General features: G+C 29.3%; 2 protein-coding genes across 4 annotated transcripts in view; one reads left to right on the forward strand and one right to left on the reverse strand.

Annotated features, from left to right (window-relative positions):
* Positions 1-236: 236 nt before the first annotated feature.
* LOC146540448 (uncharacterized) lies at positions 237-6,905 on the reverse strand. Of its 3 annotated transcripts, XM_085201528.1 has the most exons (10): positions 6,630-6,767; positions 6,475-6,495; positions 6,060-6,275; positions 5,799-5,909; positions 4,743-4,925; positions 4,017-4,161; positions 3,592-3,879; positions 3,214-3,375; positions 2,346-2,537; positions 551-2,006 (listed from the first exon to the last, which is right to left on the reverse strand). In XM_085201528.1, the coding sequence occupies exons 3-10, from the start codon at positions 6,272-6,274 to the stop codon at positions 1,815-1,817; spliced, it is 1,488 nt and encodes a 495-aa protein (XP_085057654.1). In that variant the 5' UTR covers position 6,275; positions 6,475-6,495; positions 6,630-6,767; the 3' UTR covers positions 551-1,814. The 3 variants fall into 3 exon arrangements, with proteins under 3 accessions (XP_085057636.1, XP_085057654.1, XP_085057644.1); XM_085201510.1 differs by lacking the exon at positions 6,475-6,495 and having other exon boundaries at positions 237-2,006; positions 6,630-6,905; XM_085201518.1 differs by lacking the exon at positions 6,630-6,767 and having other exon boundaries at positions 6,475-6,616.
* Positions 6,906-9,043: 2,138 nt separating this feature from the next.
* The window catches only part of LOC146540449 (uncharacterized), a 76,001-nt gene continuing 70,596 nt past the window's right edge, over positions 9,044-14,448 (forward strand). Inside the window, exon 1 of the mRNA XM_085199226.1 lies at positions 9,044-9,349. The gene's annotated coding sequence lies outside the window, so the exon portion shown is untranslated. The remainder of the gene's footprint in view (positions 9,350-14,448) is intronic.

Raw genomic sequence — 14,448 nt, forward strand, 5'->3', positions numbered from 1 at the left:
ATGAAGTTATCATGTAAAATTATAGTCCGTAAACCGACTTTTACCGAAAACATATAAATTAATTAAGGCTAAATAGAAATCATTATTAAAAAATATAGTTTAATATTACTTTTACAGAAGAAACCAATTTATGTAATTATTTTAAACGTTTTTCTTAAGTTTAATAATTGAATTCATAACGAAGTATATAAATTTAAGAAAACGTGAGATATATAATAAAGTAAACAAACAACATACCATTCCATATAAAATAATTTTATTACACTTTAATAGTTTTTAAATTTACATTTAATCTGTGCATCTCTATCTATTTCAGAATAAATTCTGTAATCTGTATTCTACCCGAAGGTTCGTAGCTTCAATAGGTGGTTTAATTAACGATAAGGCCGCCTGTTGTATTGTAAATATAATATTATAAGTAATAAAAAGCATTTCACTTTACTTATTCTTACATTACTTACATTCCTATAGGAACTCACATTTATTTTGCTAAGTACTGGTGCAAAAAACAACAAACATTTATGCAGAATATAAATCAAAAAACTCTGGTACACACACTTCTGGATTTTTTATTATAAAATAAATAGTATTAGAATTTTATAAATATGGAGTTGGTCAGAATTTATACTTCAAAATTTGAAAATTTCAATTCACTGTTGTTTTACAGACAAAATATAAAAATTGTAAATTGTTTATTTATGCACTGTATACTAATATTATTATTATTATTTAATAATAATATTATTTATTATTTAATATTAATATTAATATTTAATAATATATAATATTTTGCTAAACAAAAATTTATATAACCTGTCAAGATAATATAAGAATAATTCAATACTATGAAAAGAAAAAAAACACTTTTTTGACTTACTCTGTTATTTTTAATTCAATTTTCTATTTAAATATTTCAGCCTTACAACTAATATCGCCTTAAATAATTAAATCTTAAAGAATATATATGTAATTCATCACAAAAATATATATTTTTCTTATATCACTCATAGTAAAGCGCAATAATATTTAAAGACACATTACATTATTATTAACTTAAATAAAGGTCTAAAAAACCTGTGCTAAATAATAATACTGACAAGTTACTTTAAAAACTTCAGTTCTGTCGTCATTGCTTATAAAGATCCTAGTTTAACAGATAGAAATATATATTCCTTGGATATAATATTACTACAAATGTCAAATTCATAACAATATTGTAAAAAATGTCAGAGTTTATACAGGGTGGAATTGTACGAAATACAGGTATGGATAAAAATCGTGAAATGTAAAAAAAATCCTACGTCCAAACCGTTGAGGTACCTTGATTATTTTTTTTAATTCTGGGTTTGAAATATTTTACCCTATATGCAGTTTCAGTAAAAGAAGCGCTGCCTCTTCCATCCTGTATAGTAAAATATTTATCAGTGTCCATTCAATACATTTTTTTGTTATTCTCGTTGTTTTAGCTTCAAGCTGTATCCTGCTCGTAGCAAGGTAGGCAGAGAAAGCCTTGTGTTAAGACACTCATCCACTTTCAGCAGAATTCTAGCAGCATTGTGTGTCGAGTGAGGGAATTCAACTACGCAGGTAGTTGAATTCCCTCACTTGTGTAGTTACCGGAGTGAAGAAATAAAAATATTAAATATTGATTTTCCTTGAGTGGGTATTGAACCCACAACCTGTCATTGGTTTAGTTTTTACTTTATTAGTTTCTATTAAATAAGTTGATGATGTGTCAAGTTGATAGGTTAAAATAATAATAAAGTTCGTGTGAACTTTGTCAAATTAAGCAATAACTGACCAGACCAGACCTTTTACGCCCAAGCCTGTGTATTCCCTTCTCTTTGTGCTTTAGCTATCTCAGAGCGCAACAGTCGTTCGTGTATTGCTGCTTCTCGCATTTCCGCTTCACGGTTTGATAATTCTTCTATCTGCTCCTTTTGTATACGAAGTCCGTTAAGTTGACTTTGTAATGCTGTTATTGTTGAATATTGGGAATTCTTTAGCTGCAATTAGAAAGTTATTGACGAATTTGATTCTCTACTCTTTGTTTTTTCATGTGATATAAAATGTCAATATCATGTAATATAAAAAGCGATAGTAGTTAAAGAAAAGAAGGTGGAAAGAGGTAACTTAGTGTTAATACACTCTGTTATCAAATTTTCTCTTACTATTCAAAACATTGCGAGTTAAATGGTGAAACTTTATTTACCATAGTGGAAACATAAATATAACCATACCCTCGAGTGGGACTCGAACCTACAACCATCGCATTTCCAGTCTACATAATAAACTCTGTATCAGTACACTACAATGAATAAAGAAAGTACGTCATTTACACATACTTGAGTTTCCCTCTCTTTAACTTGCACTTCCTGATGGAAGCTGTCCATTTGTTCAAGAATTTTCTCTCGTTCTAGAACATTTTCTTTCTGCAAACGAATATTCGCTTCGATCTTCTCTTCTATCTGTTTCTTAAGAGTTACTATGACTTCCTTCATGAGATTACTTCGTGCTTCACGTTCTTTTGCCCAGAGCTGCAGGAAATAATATTTAAATTAAGTAAAATGGATCAACTTAAAAAATATATATATATATATATAACGTGTGTATGTCTATATCCAAATTGCTGGTGAGACTGACTCTTTATCAAAAGAACTTGGCGTAAACAAAGAATTTTTGAGTTTAGTAGAGAAATTTAGAAAAATCAGCTTCACTCTGTATCCCTCACAACAGGGTAGGCAGAGGGAACTTAGAGTTAAGACACTCCGTTCCCCACTTGCCGCCAAAGGAGTAAGTTTAAATTATTATTACAATATGGCTGCCTGCATCATTGTACTATGAGATGAGAATTTGAGCGGCCATCAATGCACAGCAACTAGCGTCTAACCGTATACGCAAGGGTTGTGGGTTTTGTATCCACTCAAGAGAATGATTTTATCGCTTAATCATGGACGTAGGATGGGGGGGAAAGCCGGGTGGACCATGCCCACCTATAATAGTCTGGAGTCCACCACACAAATTTTAATTGTTTAAAAAACAACATTTACACGAATATATTTGTTTAAAGTTAAAGTACAGATACCGCCAAAAAATTCTGTAGAATCGCTAATGCGCCATGTCTTGAAAATAAAGAGAAAAGTGAGATACTTTCATTGCTATTTATGGCAAAAAAATCACAATAATCATAAGTCTAAATAATTTTAGAATTACCTTATCCTGCTTTTCGTATATCTGTCTCGCTTCCCCATCGTACATAGCTTCGATGTTCTTCTGTCTCTGTCGCTCTCTATCTCTGTTCTCCTCTAATTCTTGCAAGGCAGCGTCTAATACACGCTTGTAATTTGCGCATTTATCGCGATTAGCTTCGTAATCCTGTAAATATTTTAAAAATTACAATATTACGTAGAGGCGTGACTCGATAGCGTCGTTGTATAACTGTTACGGCAGGTGCTGGGTTCGATTCCCACTCGAAAAAATCTAGAAGGAAAGACAGAGAAAGGTTTCCTTTGCCTACCCTGCTATATGCGGGATACAGCGTAAAACTAAAAAAAAAAAAATTATAGTGACACAATATAAAAAACATCGTACCGTTAAGGCACTATGCCTTATTTTCTCCAGTATTTTAAGCTCTAAATCAATTTCACTAAGAACTGAAATAACTTTTCTTTTCAACTTATACTTATGTAACCCCATGTTTATCATATGATCGTCTCGGTTCGCTACAAGCTTTGCATGTTCTCTTTCTCTTTCGCACGTTAGGAATTGTAACTCTTCTAATATCATTCTTTCTCTTTCTTCGAGCTTACGTAATTTCTTTACGACCATCTCTTTCTCACTTAATTCGGCTATTTGTCCTTCCAAACTGTTTCTAAGTTCCTGAAAATAAAATTGTTTATTTAAAATTGTGAAAATAAAATTGTTATTAAAAATTTATGTTTATATAATAAAGCAATTTTGTTATAAATATTGAGTTTTTAAAATTCTATTCATATACGGTATTAAAAAACCAATACCTTCATCTGAAGTTCTTTTTCTTTCAACCGCTCTTCCTCTATCTGTATCTGGCGGCGCAGCGCCTCGTCCCTTTGCTCTAAAACTTTACGAGTTTTCTCTTCGTCTTTCTTCTTCTGCATCTCTTTCTCTACTATTTGTTCCATCCTTTAGAATGAAACATGTTGAAATCCAAAATATATTTAGCACAGTACGATCGATAGGTCGTGACTACCCAGAACCCAGCTGAAGTTAAGATAAGATAGATCAAGTCTAACCTATCTGACTAATATTGTAGTCGACTCAACCAATTCAAAACAAAAATCAAATTACAACTACAAAAATATCACGAAAACAACGATAAGAGCAACATAAGACAGGGGCATTATAACACAGTCTGAGGGGCATTTAATTTACCAAAGAAAACTTTAAAAAACCTACTAAGAAATAATATTTTTTAAGAATAGAAATAAATTGTGGGAGCATTGCGTGTCGAGTGGTGGAACTCACCGCGGTTGTTTGTCTTGATAACAGAGTGAAGAGATGAAAATATTAAATAATGGACTCCTTCGAGTGCCAATTGAACCCACATTCTGTCGCGTTTACAGTCACCCACTTGTCACCATGCGTCACAACTGGCCTCCAACGATGGAGAGAGTATCTAAATATTATTTAACATTATTGTTAAGAGTTCACAAAATTTTCAATTTCATTAAATATATAGCAAAAAAAAAAAAAAAAACAATCACCAAGCAGATTTTAATTTCCCGTTGGCTATATAAGAGCTAGCGGCTCTTAACTCCGGTTGTCTCAATCTCCACGCATGGTGTAACTTCAACTCTGCCTCCTGTTTGCGAAGTTGTTCCTCTTTCTCCATTATACCTTGATTGATCTCTTGTAGAGTTGAAGTAGGTACTTTATTGAGATATGATCTAAAATAATTGCTTTTAATAAGTCTAACTTATTTATTTATATCTGGTTTTATTAAGTCTATAAGTTGAATATTTGTATATTTTGAGAAAAAAATATTGTGTATAGTTTAATGGGTTGTTGGAAATTTTGAAAATATTATTTAATGTGGTAGATGGTACTGCAGTTGACGTGTTCTGTAATAGACCAACTAAACAATAAGATATCATGTTTTAGTATTCCGACAAGACAATGTCTGTGGAGTGTGCTTGAAGCATTTTACATTAGCAATAGAAAATCGTACAAATATCCCTGTGTCAAAGCTCACAAAATACAAAATTGTAACAATAAGCATAGATAGATAGATAAAATTCTTTATTGCATACATAATTTATAAATGAAAAAGTACAAACAAAAAAGAGGAACTACACTATAAATATAACTAGGCAATTTAGATATCGCTTGATAAGGATGTATAAAATAATTGGTTAGAGCTCTTGGGTAATTTTCAAAGAGTGTGTTAGTTTTGCTATAGTCCAATATTCATGTTTCCAAATATTTCTTGTTACTTGTGCATGTAAAACATGGAAAACAATTTAAAATTGTGTAGTCACTTAAAAAAAAAGAATCAACATTATAATTTTATACTTTAATAAATAAACAAATATTTAACAAAACATTATAGTTTAGATATAATTTTATCTAAATCCATGCATCTAATAATTTACAGCATCACTACTTTTTACTTTAATTTTACATAAAATATACCATCTATATTTAAATATAAATAAAGTATATAATATATATAATAATAAATAATAAAGGTATAAAATAAAGGCAATTACAACTAAATAAGAATAATTTAATGTTATAATTTAAATAATTTATTGTGATACCCATTTTTATAGAACTTTGGTTGTGAGGCTAATGCTTTTATTTCTTCTTGGTATTGCATGTTCTCTTGAAATAACATTAGCTCTAGTTTCCTTCGCCTCTCCTCTAACTGACTGCAATATAATTTAAATTTAAAAATTAATATACCAAATAAATTTATGTTATTTAATATACCAAAATCCAGTAATGTATATCTGAACAAAATATACATATAAAATTAAGTAATTTTTTTAAATAAAATCTAATATATACTGCAAACTTACGCTGTTCTAATTTTTTTTACACTAAGCAATTCAGCTTCTTTGTTGGCTTTTTCATAATATCCTTCAGTTGTCCACTGTTCATGATGCCTTGATTTATTAGTGTTTAGTTCAAAATAATTTGCCACCTTTTTAAGTTCTTCGGCCTTGCGTAACTCATTATCCCTCTTTTGGGCAGCCAGTGCTTGTAATTGCCATTGTGGTTTTAGACGAGACATTCTGCAAAATAAAATGTTGAATAATGAAAAAAGCTCTCTTTAAGTTAGTAAGTTTCTAATGTTTTAAGTTGATAAGTACAAATATTTCTAAACAAAAAAAGGAAGAAGTTATATTTTAGTCTCCATAAGCTTCATTAAACATAAAGAGTATTATTTGGAAAAGTTCCAATATTAATTAATCACATATTATTTAAAATTACCTGTTGATTTTGTAGTCTCTCCTGCAGATCAGTAAATAAACACGAGTTAAGGTACTTATATTAAAATGTACAAAAAAGCTTTAACATTAAAACGAGTCACAACTTACTAAAAACCTGCTTAAAATGTGACTAATATTGTGAGATCGATAACTAACCTCGGTTGACTGCACACAGTAAGGTCTCTTCCAATTCTGGAGTTACTTCCTATAACAACGAGATTGCATGATTTTCACTCGTATGTTTGCGTGCATGCGTGGGCTACGACACTGAATTGGACGTGAGGTCAGCCAATTAAAAGAATTACAAAATTACTTCCTTAGAAATTGTACACAATTATAGCTCGCTATCACGGACTTGTTGAACAATTTAAAACAGAAAAACGTTATCTTTATCTATGATTGGATAAAAATAAAACATCAAAACATTAGAAACGTCAGATACTGTGACATTTGTCTAGTAGGTAAATTTATGGTGTTCCGTTTTGAAATTTATTTCGTTTAAATTAAAGATTAAATAGTAATGTTTTTAAAACATGCTTATTTTAAACTTGCCTTGCTCTATATTTCTTTTATGTAGATCCTTAGAATCGTTTGTTAGCTTTGTTTGATTGTATTACTTATTTATATTTTTTTATAAATTTTAAGATTTAACTAATACCGTTACTACAATTACAAATTTTTACAGCAGCAATTTAAATAAAGAATAAAGTATGAAAATCTCTAGATCTGTCTACTTCTGTTTTAGGGTATTTCTTAAGTTCTGTCTACGTTACTAAATTATGAAGACATAAAACAATGCGTGTGGGTTAAAATAGCCAGTTCTATTTTTACTATAAGATGTAGTGCATGCCCATAGCTTACAACTTCAAAGTGACCTCTAATGATCTAAGCCATTTCTTATACCTTGTTGTTTAAGATGACGACTTGACCATTTCTATACGAATAATAACAAAAATTTGTAAGAAACTTGTAGATATTGTTGGAGCGCCTACAAATAAAATGGAGCAATATTATATAATAACGTAATTACTAGCGATGGATAAATAAATCAGGTGTATTACAGACAGTATTTTTTTTAGAACAGTATTTAACTGTGTTAAAAAAAATACTTCTTATCTTATTTGAAGGATGTTATACCACTCGAAATAATTATTGGATGTAAAAGAATTATCAATTCTTTAATGGTAACGTTTCTAACTATTAGCGATAATATATCTTACTCGTACATATGTGCATAATTATAATCGTTAAACGAAAAATAAAGAATCTCATAATTGTAATACAATATTCTCTTGGCCATTACGAAAAAAATAAAGTGTGGCGTCGAGTTGCGCCACTCAACATGCAATGTCTCCAGAATTCAGCAGAAAGTAAAGTAAAATAAAGATTTCTAACACTAGGTTCCCTCTGCCTACCCTGCTATGTGCGGGATGCAGCGTGAAGCTACAAAAAAAATCATAGCAAACATCCATAGCAAAATAAACTTTTACAAACCGTATGTTGAAATATATTCTAAGCACTAAAGTACGCAATTTACTTTACATAATTCGTATTTTATCTTAAACAGCTTAAAATTCCTAATAAAATTTCTATCCAGCCTTTATCAGAATTCAATAAATTCTTACATACAGTAATTGTATTTGCATTTTATTCTATTAAAGTGGTCGTTCAAAACTAGATACTCTCATTACTTCTCATAGCAGCAAATGCAAGCATACGCTATATTCTTAATATATTACTATTAGATTTTTTGTATGAAATGTATAAAGAAGAGCAATGGCTCAGTTGATAGAATGGAATCTAACAAAAAACTAAGAAACAGTATGTCTAGACTTAATTTATAAGAGGCAATGGTTGGAATGAAACATTTCTAGCCTTTGAAGAAGCAATTTAATCTTTTTATATATCTTTAAAAGAATATATTGTACCTACATACTTTTAAGATGTCTACAATCAATAGGCGAAATATAGTACTAATAATATTGCATTATTTTTTACAAAGGCGGGTTTGTACAACTTTGGATAGGGCTCCAAAAGCTCTTGTTTTCATTGAGTCCAAGCTTGCGGCCTTCAAGGTGATAGCGGGTCACATTCCGACGTGATGAGAGGGAGAATGATATCTTCTATTTCGCTCCCACTACAATGGCAGTAATTCATGTGTTGCCATAGTAAAGAAGTTTTCTGAAAATGTTTTATTTCTTTTCAATTTTGTTTAGACATTTTTAGTTACTTACAATTTCATTTGAATGTTAATATATTAATGTAAAACATATATTAATATTGTTATAAATAGTGTTTTTTACTTACCGATATAATTATATAAATACAATTATATTAATTATATTTTGCCCATTTTGTAAGCTTTTACTCTACTCTATATTATTGATATTTACTTGTTTTTAAATATTTTTGCTTGGGTATGGTATTACGTATATATTTATTAGTTTTTTACAATCTATGAATCAATACTTGCATATTAATTTTGTAATGAAATTTGTTTACTAAACCGCGTTTAGCAAGAAATGAATTTAGTTTAACTTTATTTTTAACTTGTACATGGCAGCACTTCGGACCGGCAGTCAGTCGTGCGGTGGCTGCGCGTGCGCGTGATGACATGCCTAACAGTGTATTCTAAATTCTAACCATACTTGAATATTCTTAATAAATACAGTTATTTATCGTGAAATATAATATTATTAAAGAGTTAGTGTTCTTATTTGGGTTTCCTACAATAAAAGTGTTGTCTCTTAATTATCTTATGTGTGTCTATGTAAAGTGGCTATGAAAGGTATTTTTTGTATATCTGTCCGAGTGTAACAACCGTGTTCGAAACCAAGAAATGGGTTTATAATTGGCTCAAATCAAAGGCCGGAATGGTAAGATATATTATTTTAAATTATAGTACGTATGTTTTAATTAAAGTAGATATATATACAATAATATTTTACTGTAAATACAAATGAAGTTAAATACGTATAATGCATCTTTATTTCAATTCAGTAAATGAAACTTGATTTTTTTTATATTATTGTATATATGCGGTTTTCCTTGTATATAAGCGTATTCCTAAAGATAAAGCTAGTACTGATAGAAAGTTATTTATTATATTATAAATAACTTAACATGAACTATTACATGTAATCTATTATTAAAATATGAAAGGAATGATCTATAGTTTTTAAGCAAGACTGTATTCGAGTTGCTCACGCACACAAGCGCAAATGTAATATGTAGCTACACAGAGTAAAAGACTTCAACGCGCTCGTACTCGCCGCTATGTATGTGAATATTGATAATTATGTAATTAAATTTTATTACACTTGTTTTATTCCTTTTATATACTCTGACTTCATTTCAATACTGTTTTCATGATTGTTGATTAAGTTTTCAAAGAAATTTCACTTATAAATTTTTCTATTAATTAATATGGTTGCAGAAATTTCCAATAATATTAGTTTTTTTTTAAAAGCAGTATGTATTTATAAAAGTAAATATTTAACAGATCTAAAATTAATTATTTTTTCATATCTATTGATTCATTCTTTCGGTGGCAATCATATACAGTAATGTGATCTGAGAACCATGAAAATTGCAATCGTAGATTGCAATATATGTAGATTTTTGTTAAAGGAATATAATATAATAATTTAAATATCTGTATATTTATAAAAAAAAAACTTATATCAAGAATTACCACCACTAATTTGTCGAAATATCGTTTTTTTTGGAAGTGGAGAAATAAGGTCGATTAAAAGTGTAAAAGTGTAGACGTTATTTTTTTACAACATAGGTGTTACATATTATACAAATATTTACTATTATATTTTTTAATTTATATTAAAAATACAGATACAGAGATCAATCAAAGATTTCTCTATATATCAATAACAAGAATAAAATTTAATGAAACAACTATGAATCAGACCGGTTTATACAGTATGTACGGAAATGTAAAGTTATATTTTAATTCTTTTAATTTGAACCGCTGTACACATTTCAATTCTCAATGAACATGTCTGAGTAGTTTTCTCAGAAGTTCCAACGGAGTCTCCTGTAATTTGTGCTTCGAAATCCGTAATCACACGTTCTTGTTTTATGACGCTAATTGCTCGCGTCGCTCGTATTTGAACTTGTTTCCAGCTTAGTAGAATGTTGTAGAAATATATAGATAATTATTTAAAAAAATATATTATATAACCAAATAAGAATAAAAATGTACAATTGTAACAGGTTAAAGCGTATGTGAACTAATTTATAATATAAGGTACAAGAGACTCAATCGCGGCTTCGGTAGCTTAAACTTATTAAGTAATGTAATATTTAATAACTTATTTTATATTGTAACCAAAGAGTAATATAGATTTTTAAAAATATTTTTTTAATAAAAAGTATCCTAGTACCTCTAAGAATATGTGCACAATGTTTAATCACAATCCATTGGGTAGTTTTGTCGTAAAAGCGCAGCAAACTAAACTTATATTTATATTAATATTATGTTTATTTATTGTACCAAAGAAAACCAGATGTTTTGTTTAAAAATATTTGCTATAGTTTCTTAGCATGTATTACAAAGTGGACTAATAAATAGGCATATATTTGTGCGATCAAAATTGAAAAATATAAAATTTTAATTTTCCGATGATTGTTAAGATCTTCTTTGTATTTTATATTAGAAATTCGGAGAGATAGGTAACTATATAAAATACTAATGCATTTATCAAAATTGTCATTATTACATTCAACTGTATATATATAATAATTATTAAACATTGTTAAACTAAAATTTACTATTTACAATATTTTATATGGGTATATATTTTAAATATTTTAATTGTAAACTAAGTATCAAGGGCTAACATTTATTAAATAAGAACAGGTAGCAATAGCAATTTGTTTACGCTTTAATTCAACGTCATCGTAGCGTTTGCCCTCCAGCCATTTTGAGTCTTCGTGTATTGTGAACAGTTAAACGCATGTAATCCCATTTTACGCACTCTTATAAATAAAAATAAACATTAGTATAGCTTTTTCAGTTAATATTATAGTATTTTATATCTATATCTATACTTATAATAAAATTGTAAGAGGGTCGGTGTTTGTATTTGAAAGATATTTAAAAAAAAATGTTATTGGGAACCTTTATTAACCTAATAGAACCCAAAACAATAATTTTTATTTTTTTTGTCTGTTTGTCTGTGCGTTTATTATCGCTTATCTCAGAATCGACTAAACCGATTTAGATGCGGTTTCCACTATTGGATTCTGGCAAGCTTCCTAAAACATATAGAGTATATTTTATTACAATCGGTTCATAAATAAAAAAGTTATGTCAATTTAAAGTATTTAATTCGACAAATTCGCTAATTGCCGTAATAGTTATTTTATACAACTGTTTTACTGAATTGACTGAATGTTTAGCTGAGCGGACGTAGCCCCAAGGGCCCACTAGTATTAAATATATTTTAAAAATATATATTCCATACATATTATATTATTTTTCCAGTAAAGAATGTGCTTTAAACATATAAGTAGTAAGTTAGTTGGCTGAGGCTATACGTGCGACTGTAAGCACAACAGGTTGTAGGTTTGATTCTCATTCGAATAAATAAAATATTTAATATTTTCCCTCTCGTCTTAGTGGGAACGGAATATCTTATCACTTCATCCCTAGGTTCCCTCTGCCTACCCAGCTATATACGGGAGTTTTCCTTATAGCTTTTGTGACAAGTATTACAAACTTTATACTTTTAATCTTTGAATGGGAATAATTTAATAATAAAAAACAATCAAATCTCCTCAAAATCGTACACGGGATATAAAAATCATAACCATTGAAAAGTAATTCTATTAGCAAGTAATAAAACGCCAGATAAATATAGTTTAGCATTGAAATTAACATATATGTAATGACCAGACGTCTAATTGGTTATATTTGCATACTTACCCATATCTGGGCTACCTTCGAAACTTACATATATACATTATTCATAATATTCTTACGATCAAAATATAATAAATTTATTATTTTTTTTTAGATACACCCTCTATCACGCATATAACTGGATAGGCAGAAGGGACTTAGTGTTATGCCACTTCGTTCCCCACTTTCCGTTAAATTGTCGAGGTACTATCCGCTTTGCCTTAATACCAGAGCAAAGAAGTGAAAATATTAATTAAGTAGCATAACACAACGCCGGACTTTGCCCCATTACCAGAGCGAAGAAATGAAAACATTAAATATTTCATTTCCTCGAGCGGTAATCGAACCCACAACCTGTGATGCTTACAGTCGTACGCTTGTGCTCCTGCGGCACACCTCTAGTTAATAATCCATACCTATATTATAAATTCGAAAGTAATTCTGTCTGTCTGTCTGTCTGTCTTTTACGCAATCAGGGCCAAACCGCTAATTTAATTGTGATAAAATACTCATATAGAGATACTTGACGGTCTCGGGATGAACATAGGATACTTTTTTTTCTCATATTTGCAATATTTTCGATATATAACAATATATTAAAATACTTATTAATTTGACATGCAATTTCTTCTGCCATGTTACTTAATAACAACCGTCGCTATGCGACCGTTGCTAAGCAACGATTTGCTAAATTTATTGTTAGAAAACGTCACCCAAAATGAGCTTGCTTAACGCATCTCTCTATTGAAAACTGGAAATAATTTCATAAATATATTTAATAAATATTCGTATAGTTCAAGCGGGCGAAGCCGCGTTCGGGTCCACTGGTATTAATATAATTTAGAATTCATACGAACAGCCCGAAGCCACACCAGTAGCCAGCAGGTGGCAGTTCAAATGCTGACCGCGTCGCCGTCATTACTCGCACGAGAATCTCAATCACGATTAATTCGTACTTAAGGCTATTGTGTGCTTCGTAGTATTTGGAAGTCCAATTTTGTAGTAGTTTTTGGTGAAATTTTTGGAAATTGCTTTAGCTTCTGTTATAGTTTATTTATAGTATATATTTATAGTTTTGTATTAGATATTAGAATTATTATTAATATAAATCAATATTAACATATTATATTGAATGTAAACGCATGAAAACTCTTAATGGTAAGATACTCCGTCTCCGTTTTTGACTTACCCATGTTTTGAGACATTAGAATAAAGACATTAACATATTAAACAACCACACTCTACCCTTACGCGCCCCTGTGCTAGAGCTCACGTCTAGTCTCTATTATTGCTTATTAGTTTATTAAATAATTATTGGCTTTAAATAATAATTATTTTAAATATTTTTCAAAAACAAGTCATTAATCGAGTAAAATTAAATTTTAAAAAGATCGACAAAGAAGGTTATTATTCGCGTGATTGATTAAAGTAAAATTACAATACATATTTATTACTATATATTACAAAACCCATATATGAAAAAAAAATGTTAAAAGTGAACGAGCGTGCATGACTCATGCAAGTTAGTAGGTTCAAATTCGTTTATGATTAATGTTTGAAAAATTTCTTTGTTTGTTTAAAAAATAAAAATTACGCGAAATTACTAAAATAGAGAAAAGTAGAGTCTAAGTAAGCTATGTTTTTACAAGAATATTTAATTTTAAATAATATTTATTTATGTGAAGATAAATAAACGTACTAAGTTATGTCAAAAGTTAACCACAAACTTATTGTTAATATTGCAAGTTTGTAAATATTTCAAATAATCAATAAAATATTACTGGGAGTGGGTTTTACTCTGAAACTTGCACATTAACTTTAGAATACTTGCGAAATACTCAAAAGACACTTTTGTAATAGTAATGTCTTTTAAACTACAAGTTAACTCAAGCACTTTAACGTTTTAAGTATTTGGTTTATGTCATTTTTTATAGTTGTAAAAATTGTAGTCAAGAAATATTTTCATTTGACATTGTCACTATAGTACAGTAATAAAATATGAAAATAGTTTGTACTAATATAAGATTTGTTGTCATAAATATACACATGAAGCTA

The sequence above is a fragment of the Heliconius melpomene genome, chromosome 2, assembly GCF_056956725.1.
Source record: "Heliconius melpomene rosina isolate 202511_hmr_F chromosome 2, ASM5695672v1, whole genome shotgun sequence".
Lineage (NCBI taxonomy): Eukaryota > Metazoa > Arthropoda > Insecta > Lepidoptera > Nymphalidae > Heliconius > Heliconius melpomene.

Bases quoted from the DNA above. Each gene is read 5' to 3' on its own strand.
- LOC146540448 (XM_085201510.1), bottom strand. From the start codon at position 6,274: ATGTCTCGTCTAAAACCACAATGGCAATTACAAGCACTGGCTGCCCAA. The intron at 3,376-3,591 runs GTACGATGTTTT...AAATATTTACAG, and splicing joins TAAGGCATAGTGCCTTAACG to GATTACGAAGCTAATCGCGA. The intron at 2,007-2,345 runs GTATGTGTAAAT...TTCTAATTGCAG, and splicing joins TTAAAGAGAGGGAAACTCAA to CTAAAGAATTCCCAATATTC.